The 12,369-nt window shown below is 50.4% G+C and overlaps 1 protein-coding gene across 1 annotated transcript in view; it reads right to left on the reverse strand.

Annotated features, from left to right (window-relative positions):
• The window catches only part of EPB41L4B (erythrocyte membrane protein band 4.1 like 4B), a gene marked incomplete at its 5' end in the record, with an annotated part of 134,811 nt that overhangs the window by 69,540 nt on the left and 52,902 nt on the right, over positions 1 to 12,369 (reverse strand). Inside the window, 2 exons of the mRNA XM_006771221.1 lie at positions 1,773 to 1,851; positions 3,072 to 3,114. Coding sequence (XP_006771284.1) covers positions 1,773 to 1,851; positions 3,072 to 3,114 — 122 coding nt within the window. The remainder of the gene's footprint in view (positions 1 to 1,772; positions 1,852 to 3,071; positions 3,115 to 12,369) is intronic.

Consider the following 12,369-nt stretch of genomic DNA (forward strand, 5'->3'; position numbering starts at 1 on the left):
CCCCACAGCAAACCCGTCCCGCATGCAACCCCAAATTCTGCATTGTAAGGAGGGGGTCCAACTCCAACGTGGTGGAAGCATCTCCTCCCACGTCTGCAGGAAGGTGAGTGCATGTAGGAACTTGCAAGATACGTGGAGGATGGACCATGGGACACGGCAGGGTCCAATGATGGCCTCCACACCCGCCCCATGTCCCGGGAGAGGGCCAAGCCCTGCAGGCGGCGCTCATACAGCAGGCACGTGACGTGTCCAATCACACGGGCAGGTGGAGCCACCGTGTGGGGCCCTCAGCCAGCCCCACCAGGGAGTCCACAAAGGCTGCATCTGACTGTATCGAAGAGTTTATGGCTGGCTGTCGTTAGCAGCTGCGTAAGACTTTTTTCCTGGTGCAGTTTAATTGCAGACTCTGTCTTTTAAAAAACTGTGCACACACACACACACACACACACACACACACACACACAACAAAATTCAAAAATCCTGGAACTGAACTGCAGCTGCTGGTTACAGGAGTAATAAAAAATGGGAAAGCAAATAACACAAGTAGGTTCACTTAAGTAAAAGGACTAAGTGTCTTGGCCTAAACAAGTAGTTTCTGACCAGATGCACGTGGGCAGCGGAACCACGCTAGAGTGCTTTGTGAAAACCAGAAGGCTGCCCGCGGTCTCCACTCCGTACCAAGGGAGTCAGGGTCCCCAGGAATCTGCTTTGCCCGAGAGCTTCCCACGTGTTTCTCATTCATACAACCCTGCTTCAGAACCACTGGCTTTGATGACAGCTAGGAGCAGCCCGTTTCATAAAGGACTCGGAAGGAAAATACTAGAATAATTTAATCTGTTTGAACTTTGAGAACAATGCCGACAGTCACTCTCCGTGGCATGAACATAGGACAATGCGGGTGACCCCAAAAATCAACGGGGGGCCTGAAGGTTCTATTCCAGAATGTTCCTGCCTGCGACAAGTGCTTAACCACCAGTGAACTGAGTACTCCCGTCAAGGAGGACAGTGTGACATGGCCCGATCTCCCAATTTCTACAGGAAAACCTAACTCCAGGAGCCCCGTGGGCCTCTCCGATGGGGAGAGGGAGGTGAAGGGTGATAAGCAGTCTTGAAAGTGTTGCTTAGGTCATCTCCAAGCTAGTGGTCAACCACAGACTCCCCAGCACCACCACTGTCCATCACAGACAATGACAAGGAGGTTCTGGGGACCGCGGGCAGGACTGGGCAGAGAATCTCACTGATAAAAGGGCAGCTGCAGGGAAACCCCACGCTTAAAATGTTTTAGGTCTCTTTTGCTTCAACATTGTTTCTGAAGTCGGGCAGACATAAAAGAACTTCAGTGGGGCTGAAAGATAACACAAAGAGATTCTAAGAACGCTGGCACTGTAACAACCAAGGGAATATTTCGCAGTCCCTTAAAAGAAAATAAGATGGCAATTTTGGACTGAGAAAGGCTCTTCCAATCCCTGGCATCCCTTTTCTTACTGGGCACAAAAAATGAAGTGCCATAGAACAGCTACCCAAATCGCCCAAGGTCAACCACACAGAAAGGTGAGAAGATAGCAAATCTTTGCACGCTGGCTTATGAAGAAAAAGGTCAAATTAAGCAAAGTGTGGATTTTCAACAGAATACAGGCCAAGTGCTCATAACTCTTGCTCAGAATATAAAGGCAGCAGAGGGAGGGGGAGGCAAACCCACAGTTTAGGAGGCCCGTACCCTACACGTGAGGCAAGTGTGACAGGGGCGGATTCTGTTCTGCATCTTGTCCTACCTTGTAAACTCTTCACGAAGGTTGTTTGGTTCTGAAGAATAATATTTAACTCGAAAGTGCAAAGCATAAGCAGGTCCAGCTAAACATTGGAGATGGAAGGTTGAGGAAGATCGCGGAGTGGACAAAAGGAAAAACACATTAAATTAACACATTCAGCACGACCCTGGGAGGGCACACAACGCTAGTAAGTTCTTTTCCAACCTCGGCTGGAAAACTAAAAAGAATCACATCAGCAATGGTGGCTTGGCTGGGCACCTCCTGCTGGAGGGAAACCATGATCCTCTAGAGCAGTGGTTCTCAACCTTCCTAATGCCACGACCCTTTCATACAGTTCCTCATGTTGTGGTGACCCCCAACCATAAATTATTTTCGTTGCTACTTCATAACTGTAATTTTGCTACTGTTATGAATCGTAATGTAAATATCTGATATGCAGGATGTATTTTCATTGTTACAAATTGAACATAATTAAAGCATAGTGGTTAATCACAAAAACAATATGTAATTATATATGTTTTCCGATGGTCTTAGGTGACCCCTGTGAAAGGGTTGTTCGACCCCCAAGGGGTTGTGACCCATAGGTTGAGAACCGCTGCTCTAGAGCAAGCATGTCAAACTCACGGCCCACGGGCCGCATGCCTTGTTTATTTGGTCCGTGATAGCCTTTGAGTTTGACATGCTTGATCTAAGAGGAATTACTAAGAGCTGACATTTCATTCTCCCTGCTGATTCCCATGATGCTCCACACGGATATTAACTTTTTACAAAATACTAATGGGCTACAGAAAAGTGACACATAAACAGCCAAGTGTTCTGTAATCTAAATACCATGGAACTTAAAAAGATGATCCGTGCATTCACAACACTGAATACATGTGGTAGGGACCACACTGGTAACCCCGGGGCTGGGCCTGACTCACCGAGCCCTCCTGCGCCCCATTTTCTGAGTCTACGCTATCGCTCATCAGAAAGGACTGTGACAATGTCCGTCCTGCTTCTGAGCAGCAGGTGAGTCAGATCTCACTGGCAGGGGCGTATGACTTTAAATGAGAGCACAGTCTGTGTTTTTTTTAGTATCTACTAAAGACTCTTGTTCAAATCCTAAACTCGAACACGTGGCCAGAAATTCTAACTTCTCCGTTTTTAATTAAGAAATTAAAAATGATCCGCTCAAAATGGAATCTTTTTAAATAATAGTTCCCGAGTTCTGGCGAAAACAGAACGCCTCAAAACACTGGCAAAGGAGTTTACTTTCCTGATAAAAGAAATAGATGAGAAGGCCAAATGCGGCTTACTTACTTTTCATCTGCTTTTTAATGGGTTTGGAATGATCCAGCCAGTGCTGAAAGAAAAAGAAAATGTTTCTTTAGGAACAGTGCATCAGCAAGAGTATACAGACCGAGTTACCCTCCTCCACTACCCTTAGTAATTCTACCCGTAAAAACCAGAGGCTGGACCGGACCACGCGCGCTTGGGCTGGGGATCTGCAAACTCCTTGGGAAGGTATAAAAAAGCAATCTACTTATGCACATAGTGAATTTTTTTTCTGGGGGAAGGACCCACAGTTTCCGGAAGCTTTTCAAAGAGGAGCCTGAAAAAACTTAAAAACCCTTTAACTAACTGGTCTGTGTAGTCCCTTCTCACCAGTGAGCCAACAGCTTCTTCCTTCCGAGTTCCTCAAGTTACAATCAATCTTCCCTAATTATTCCAAGTCTATTAATCTGGTAGAGACTACAAACTGCACTGCTGAGACACCCTGATCACTCTCTGGTCTTGTCGCTGTCGCCCTAAACTCTAAAATTAAAAAACCCAGCTCTAGCAGATTTGGCTCAGTGGTTAGAGCATCAGCCTGCGGACCCAAGGGTCCTGGGTTCGACTCCTAGTCAAGGGCACATGCCTCAGTTGTAGGCTCAATCCCCTGAGCTGGTCTGGGTGCGTGGTGGAGGCAACCAATCGATGTGTCTCTCTCACATCGATGTTTCTCTATCTCCCCGCCCCCCATCCCCCTCTCACTCTCTCTAAAATTATAAATCCGTAATTCATGACCCCTTTATTCTTTTGCCACAGTGAAGATGGGGAGACAGGCAGGGACTTGCCTGAGAAACGTTTGCCCTGGTCAATGAAGGCGATTCAACTTCTCTAGTTTTTACCAGAACAACCACTTCAGTCTTACCCATCAAGGCAATTACGAAACCACTGCCCGCACAGAAAATTTTTCTGTAACATCAAACTTCTTGAGGCTGCAGTCCCGATGAGCCTCGAAAGCTTAGCCTCCATGGAAATGGGCATTTTTGGAATGGAACACTGTGAGCCCCTCGGTGGGAACTAAGCCCCGGTGGGCAGGGCCGTCGGTTCAGGTCACCATTTCTGCGAAGACTGTGGCACCCAGCCGGCCCTTATTAGATTCCTGAGACATCAATAAATGTCCACATATTTTAAGTGAGGCAAACTTTCCCCATCACTTCCCGTGCACTGGATGCATCAGCTGGAAGGACACAGCCAGAGTGGGTTTCTCACTAGCTGTTCAGAACCAGAGGCCATTCTGCCCAATGTCAATAGACTCCCAGAAGCAATGTGAGCCGGGCACATTCTAACAATGAGCAAGGGACGGGGCTAAATTAGCACTGTGTGTACTCCAGCCCTCACCAGAGAGCCCATTAGGGCTGTGTGGGAGGAGCGGGATAAGGAAACACAAAAGCAAATATCAGATGAGTTATAATACAATAAGCCGTGAGCAGTGCAGTGGGAGAACATGGGCTTCTGTCATCTCCACTCCCCTCTCCTCTTCCCGGCTAAGCAACCGTGTCACAAACGCAGCAGATCACCGCAGCCGATGCTATCTCACAGGCACATGTGCAGGAGGCTTTCTCTCATTGTGAACGGCTTTGAATTGGAAATGACCTAAATGCCCACCAACAAAGACAGATTTTAAAAAAAGGCTCATCCATATAATGAAATACTATTCCGCCTTTCAAACTGATGTGGGCCTAGAGTTACTGATGTGGCAAGAGACCCACAGCACAACGTCAGAGGAAAACAGGCCCCATTTATACAAAATTAGTATTTTCTTTCCAGCTATGTCCAGAAAGATCTCGAGGGGGTTATTTTTGGATACAGGGCTATGAATACTGTTTACTCTTTTCTTTTTTTGAGTTTGAAGCATCTTTTTTTTTCTTTACTTTTACTAAGAAGATTATTTTCCTGGGGGTGGGCTGGGTGGACACTTGCATTATCCTTTCACTGGTCGTTTGCCTCTCGGGCAGTTTGTGATGATCCATTTGCCTCATGAGAAGTAGGTCTCGCTGCTGCCCTCCACCCGGCGGAGAATCCTGGACTTGGCCCCGGGAAGGAGAGCAGATACAGACTTGATGAAAGTATCATCATATGTATTTTCCTGCCAAAGTGAGTATCATGCAAATGGCGATGACTAAACCTGCTCTTCTCACTCTCAAATGAACTCAGCATTACCAGGCCAAGGAAGTTCTCCCTGCCACCAGCCTTCTAAGTGGTCAGCCCAGAGGCTCCGCGCTTAAAGGAGCTTTGGCCCATTTCTTTCCTATCTCAAGTCTCCTTACCACATTTTGGACAGAACAAGTATAAGCCCACAGTTCCTCTATTATCCAACCCTAACCTTGACCCAAGTCCAACCCGTTTCCGTAGGTGTGGTTTCCCCTGGCTGAGCATTACCCTCACAAATAAATACCCAGGTCCCACCCCAGATCCATGAAGCAGAATCTCAGAGCATGCGTGTTTCTCAAAGGTGCCCGGCATACCCATTAAATACTGAGGGCTAAAGTCCTCCCCCATCCTCTCCTTGCCCAGCAGCGAATGGGTCCGAATGACCTTGGGGATCGTGACACATCCACGGCCCCTTCTGAAAACTGCTCTCTGAGCTCTGCAAAATCTCAATTTCACAGTTTACCGGCCAGCCGCCTGCAGCCGGCGTTAACTCAGACAGATCACGGCTAGATGCCTCTACTGGACAGCAGGCTGCTTTTCCCTCCGGCCACACTGCTGAAGGAGCTCCCTTATCCATGCGGCCAGGCCTCCATCCTTCCTGCCCAGCAGCCGCCTGGAGCCCTGCCCAGAGCAGGACCTGCCAGGATGGAGGCCTGCAAAAAGTCCGGGGCTTGCTAAGCTGGGAAAGGCATCAGAAACAGCTCCCTTTTCAAAGCTCCTTGACCCTGTGGCGTTCAGACGCGACTGGAAACCCAGTCACCATTCTAAAATGAGAGCTGATAAAACCTACCTTGTATCCAACCAGTTCAAAGTGACCTAACCTTCTTCTTAGCTGTGGGAGCTGACCAGACTCTGATCACTGGTACTTTATGCCACAAAACTACCTCGTAACAAACACCCGGCACTAAGGCCCTATGTGCATTTAGTAAATCGAACCCTGGGTTTGGTTTGGAGGCTGGTAGCAGCAGGACCTGTCTCAGATGTTCACCTGCATCCTGGCTAACTACATCCAGGCCGCCTGTCAGCAAAGGCCCCGGCAACTGGCTCCAGCCCTCTTAACAGACGATTAAAGCATCACTGGAAACAGACAGGTGCATTTCTGAGCTCAAAGGGCAAGACATTTAACTCAAAAACTCTATCGGGTACTAGAAAGGAGGTTTTTGATGTGAATTTCTCACCCAAGTCTCATCCAAGGACAAAACCCTTCCCATAAACCCTGATGTGAGATGACCTGGCAAAGCCCACCTGTTCTACTTGTGCACCAGAACTGGGTATGACCCGCGTGAGGCTGGCTGTAGAATGTCACTGTGATTGGCGCCTGAAATGTGTGTGGGCTTGGCGGGGATGTCTTGTGGGACTGAGCCCTTAACCTGCGGGATCTGGAGCTACCTCCAGGCAGACCGTGTCAGAATTCACTGTTGGGTGGTGTGGGAAGAAAACAAAACACATTGGACCCTATCACATCCATTTCTTTCTTAGGCCTCGGAGCCGATAAAGGTGGCCAGGCGGCCGTGGAGAAGGCGCATGAGGTGCCCAGGATCACAGCGCTAACGAGGAGGAGGCGGGAGGCTAACTCCTGCTGAGTCAGCAGCCAGCTTGGGGTCTCCATACCACACACAGCTTGAAGTGCCTGCTCCGTCCATGGGAGGGATCTCTCCTCCTCCTCCTCACCATTCATACCAGCTACTTGAGGTTTCCTGGGGGATTTGTCCCCTTTATCCACAGCTTCTCATTCACTACCAATATTTGCACCCGGGCAGGAGAAGACTCACCCTGCGGGCATTCAGAAACCGGCTGCGCCATTTCTGGAGCTGCTGCACAGGTATGTGTACTAAAACGAAGGAGGCAGATCACATTTCCGGTCCCAGCTCGGCCACTCACCCAGTGTGTGGCTATGAGCAAGGGCCCCCTGAGCCTCGGTGTCCTCCTCTGTGCACTGAGCTAGCCCCTGGCACACTGAAGAGTCAGCTGAGTGTCCATGGAAACTATAAGGAAGCGTTCAAATGGAAGGACAGTGTCTTACTCCTCTCTTAGTGTTTATACTCCCCCACTTCCCCTCCAAGTACATCAGAAGCAGCAGGGATCGCTCTGCGGTCTCCAAACAAGTGGCAAATGCGATGACAACCACCAGCGATGACACACCCTCACCCTTCTCTCGCACCGTTGGGCCTCCATCACCCACCGACCCAATTCCACACTACAAAGACCGGAGGGAAAACACCTCCCAAGGCTTGAGAGAAAGGCCCCAATCACCTTTTCTGCACTTCCTGCTGTAAAACATGTCACCATAAAACGTCCCCCCTTTTATGTTGGGAGGGGCTGAGGAATGGACTGACAATGGCCGCACCTGTGGAACACCTGCCCCGGATGGGCAGGGCTGCACCTGCTTGATGAGGAGGTTATTGACCCTCAAATCCCGGCTGCTCCTCTGCTGGCTGGCAGTCCCCTCATCCTCTGTGGCCACCCCATGTCCACCCTCCCCCTGGGACACCCTGTTCATCTCATCCATAGTACTGAGGCAGTCGGCCTCCAGGCTCCAAAGTGGGGGACTGAACCACGCTACCCCCAGGACCCCTTGTCTGGCTCCCTCTCCAGAATGTGGCAGCAGCGGCAGGGTCCAGCTCGCCTCTGTGCTATGGAGCTTGGCATTGAGTAAGCGCCAAGTCAAAGTTTGCTCAACGGCTATTGACCGAATGTTCTCTTTCAGCGTGTGTGTGTGTGTGTGTGTGTGTGTGTGTGTGTGTGTGTGTGTGTGACATTACCATGTGCAGTGGAAGGAAAGTGCTGGGCTTTGGAAGGTGGTCAGGTTCTGAGTGGCACCTCTGTCCCTTACTTTAACGTTTACAAGTTAAAGTGTCTCTGAGCCTCAGCGCCATCATTTGTAAAATGGGTCTGTCCCCTGGCCAGCTGTGATGAAGAATGTTAGACATGAATTACGTAAAGCCTTTAGTTAGATGCCTCAATCAGAGGGGGCGGAGGGGGGGAGGGGACTCAGTAAACAGCAGCTGTGAGAAAGCTGGGGGGTGCAGGGCTCTCCCAAGAAAGCTTTGATATGTGAAGACAGAACCCTTGCCCCTGCTTGGAGCTGTTTAAAAGCGAGGTCTACTGAGAGGATTCCCAGGTGGACTCCCCGCTTTGACATGGGAAAGGAAACAGAAGGCCCCAGCCCCAACCGCTAAAAATAGGAGATGCCAATAGACTCTGACCTTGCTGCAGGGCTGGGCCGAGTACTATGGAAACCAGGCTTGGCTCTGCAGGGAGCTGGGCCCCGAGCTGGTGACTTACTCAGAGAGCTGTGCCAAGAGCTCTGCCTGGGCCAGCCCTCTGGTTTGCATGTCAAGGGCTGGGGGGCGGGGGGGGTGTCTATCGTTGCAGGAGCTTCAATTATGAAGTAATAAGCCAGGCCCCCATCTATTATCCCACTGTCCCCAGAAACACACCTGCCATCACATCCAGTCACCTGCCACCAACCGCATTGTCCCAGGTTCTCAGAAAAATCAATGATACCCCGGAAGCCGAAGGGCTCCTGTGGAGATTGCTAAGGGTTCTCCCCCAGGAGAGATAGCCTGCAGGTCCCAGCCAACCTCAGCCTGTCACCTCTGGGGTTGTGATGACTTCTGGTCCCCTTCAGAATGTCCAGCTAGGAAGAGCAAACCCACACCCAGGTCAGATTACAAAACGGCTTCCGTTCCCTCAGTTCACAAAGCCCCTCCACGCCCCGTGACACACATGTCACCACAGTGACGAAGACCGACAGCACCGAGAGCCAGAGTGCTGAGAAGAGCACTTGAACCTGAAGTCGTAAAAACTGGGCTTGAGTCAAGCTGTGCTTCTCACTGAGTGACTTGCCAAGGTCTAAGGCTTTGGGTTCACCATTGAGAATGGGGTGGGGAACCTTTTTTCTGCCAAGGGCCATTTGGATATTTATAAACATCATTCGCTGGCCATACAAAATTATCAGCTTAAAAATTAGCCTGCACTATGTGGTCAAACGTTTCATTAACTCGCACCTAATGCCTTGGCAAGGCCAGACCAGATGATTTCTCGGGCCTTGTACGGCTCCCGGGCCAGATGCTCCCACCTCTGATCTAGAAGATGGAAATACGTGGCTCCTAACATCTCTTCTGGGTCTAACGACTGAGGTTCTCAGGTTCTCTTGGCACAGCTCTGTAAGTCACCAAGATCCACCCAGCGAAGAAGAGGAAGTCCTACGTCTTCGGGTCTAGTCAGAAAGGCTTTGTTTATTTATATACACAAATAAGATCCCCAGGCCAAACGAGCAAGCTGTCCCAGAAGGCAAAATAAGCTCAGCGGTCCACACCGTGGAGGAAATCCCTCTGAGAGCTCAGGATGTGCTCCGTGATGGAGTGTCGCCTGAGATGGTCTTGAAGGGTGGCCAGAAGCTGAAATGGGGTGAGAAAGGGCATTCCAGGAGGGGAGCCAGCACCAACAAAGGCCCAGCAGTGAGTGCAGGCATGACCTGCACCTGGCCTATCAGGAGCCCAGGTTAGAAATCACACTGATTAGCAGAAGGGGCCCGGGACTGCTGGGGCCACACGCTCCTGGGTCCTAGAGTCGGGCAGATGAGGACCTTGTACCTGCTTTTGTGGGGAAGAAAATCACATCTGCTCACAGAGCGGGATCCTGGAAAGGCTTTAGGGCCTGCAGAGAGCTAGCATCTGTAGTGTCTGACCTGGGAAGGAAGCCTGGATCCCGCTGTGAACACACCTCCTGCCGCACGGTGACAGGGCACCGGAGGATGGGACAGTTCGCAGCCAAGCGAGCAGACGTCCATGGTAAAGTCCTTCGAAATAGAGTCGCATCTTTGGCTTTCTGGGAATCCAAGTGGCTGGAGAGGGGGTCATCTGGGGAGGAGGTCGTGCCACCAGGGCAATGGGCACTTGGCTCTAATAGCAGAAATGAGAGAGATCTCCTCCCTTCTGATTAAGAAAAGATGTGGGGGGCAGACGTGCCTGCCTCCTTTTTAGACTTGGAATCACTGAGTATGAGAACGGGAAGAGATTTTGGGAGAATAGGTCCAAGAAACCCATTTTACAGATAAGGAAACTGAGAACAAAGACTTGTCTAAAACCCGCCAAATGAGTCGGGGGCAGAGCCAGAAGCGAGGCCCAGGGGTGACTGCTGGCCCAGGGCCACAGGTATAATGAAGTCAAAGCTTCCGCACGGTATTCCACACGTTAAAGACACAGGAGAAGGCAGAATAGAGAAGCGTTTCAGGGAAGAGGAGAGCTGACCAGCGTCCGGTGCTGGGGACAGAACTCAGGAAGAAGCAGTTGGCAATGGAACTATCCTTGTACGTTTGGGGAAAAAACGCTGGGGAAACAGGCTACTCCCTTAAGACAAAATGGCAAGGAGGACTGGTTTGTCTTCAGGGAAAACCCCCCAGGAATTTGAGCTAAATGAGCTCAGTCTTCTCAGGAGGAGATAAGGCCAATTTGAAGTTTTATGGGGACTGGATTACATGTTCGTGATCATGATTTAGAAAGGGAACTATGGGGCACATAAGAGTACAGTGGGGTCCTGGCAGGTGTGGCTCAGTTGGTTAGAGTGTTAGCCCGTGCACTGAAAGGTTATTGGTTCAATTCCCGGGTCAGGGCACATGCCTTGGTTGTGAGTTCAAATCCCAGTTGGGGTGTGTGCAGGAGGCAACCAATTAATGTTTCTCCCCCTCTCTCTCTTGCTCTCTCTAAAAAAAAAAAAAGACAAAAAATAAAAAACCATATTTGGGGGTGGGAATGAGTCCACGAGGGGCTAATGAGGCTCCAGAAGGAGCTCAGGGTTTGGACTTCTCTGACACTGTGACCTGTGCTGGTGCCAACAGGTGCCAACAGGCACAGCCGTAACTCTCCAGCAATGCTTGGCAACCGGGAGAAGCAGCAGAGCAAACAGATGGGCCTGAATGTCAAAGGGGGTTCCAGGGGCAGTCGTGGGGACAGGAGAATCAAGGGCACAGGAGGACACAGGAGAGATGGCCGAGGCTTTGCCAAGCCTGAAAGAAAGCAAGGGCAACAGGCGGCCGGCAGAGGGGAGAATGAGGCAGGAGGGGATCGTCAAGGCCGAGGCCAGATGCAGAGGGCCTGGAAAGATGGAATCAAGGGAAGTGATCCTGGAATGGGGGACAACAGGACTCCGGATCTTGGAGTGGTGACAAGGCCCAGAGTGCCTCTGGGTGAAGTTTGGCCAGATGAAGCTTCAATGAGAGGAAACAGTGTCCAGAATATTTAGAAGGATCAACAACTTGAATTCTGAGGTGGCCAGAACCTTGAGGGATGGGGAGAACATTGCTGAGGTCAGAGGGCAGGGAACTGGGCAGGAAGGTGGAAAGAGAAGGGCTGGTCTGCCCCTCCCCGGGGTCCTGGTGGGCTGGAGTGAGAGTCTGCAGAGGGGAAATGGAGAGGAATCGGGACCACGAGCTCAGAGATACTGTAACCAGGATAGACTGATGTACTGATTCCACTGTATCGTCTGCACGCTCAGCACCACACTGACAGTCTCAGGCAGACCCAACTCCCAGGCACCGATTTTGAGCATCTTCACGTTACAACCATCATGCGGGGCTTCCAAGATGTAATAAAAAGTGTCTTCCGGGTAGAAAGGCTTCACCACATATGAGGAGCCCCTGGTGTTTAGCTTAAACATCTCCTATCAGGGGAACCCACCTTTTTTTCTTTTTTAAAAAATATACTTTTGTTTATTTCAGAGAGGAAAGGAGAGGGAGAGAGAGATAGAGACATCAATGAGAATCATTGATCTGCGGCCTCCTGCACGCCCCCTCCTGGGGATCGAGTCCACCACCTGGGTATGTTCTCTGACAGGGAATCGAGCCTTGACCGCCTGTTTCAGAGGTCGATGCTCAAACACTGAGCCATGCCGCCAGAGCAGGGGAGCCACCTTTCCACACACTACCAGGGCACCGCCCCTTGTCCTAGCTATCCCTTACTCTGCTTTATATTTCTTCACACTTATTACTACCCGTCACCTTACATTTGTGTTCACTGCTTTATCCAAGGTGCTCAGAATGGGGCCCATTGAGGAGAGGCACTCACTAAATCTTTTTAGATTGTTGAATACATTACCTTCGAAACCCAAAGCTAGATTTCATTGGGAGGGAGACCTG

The sequence above is a fragment of the Myotis davidii genome, unplaced genomic scaffold, assembly GCF_000327345.1.
Source record: "Myotis davidii unplaced genomic scaffold, ASM32734v1 scaffold64, whole genome shotgun sequence".
Lineage (NCBI taxonomy): Eukaryota > Metazoa > Chordata > Mammalia > Chiroptera > Vespertilionidae > Myotis > Myotis davidii.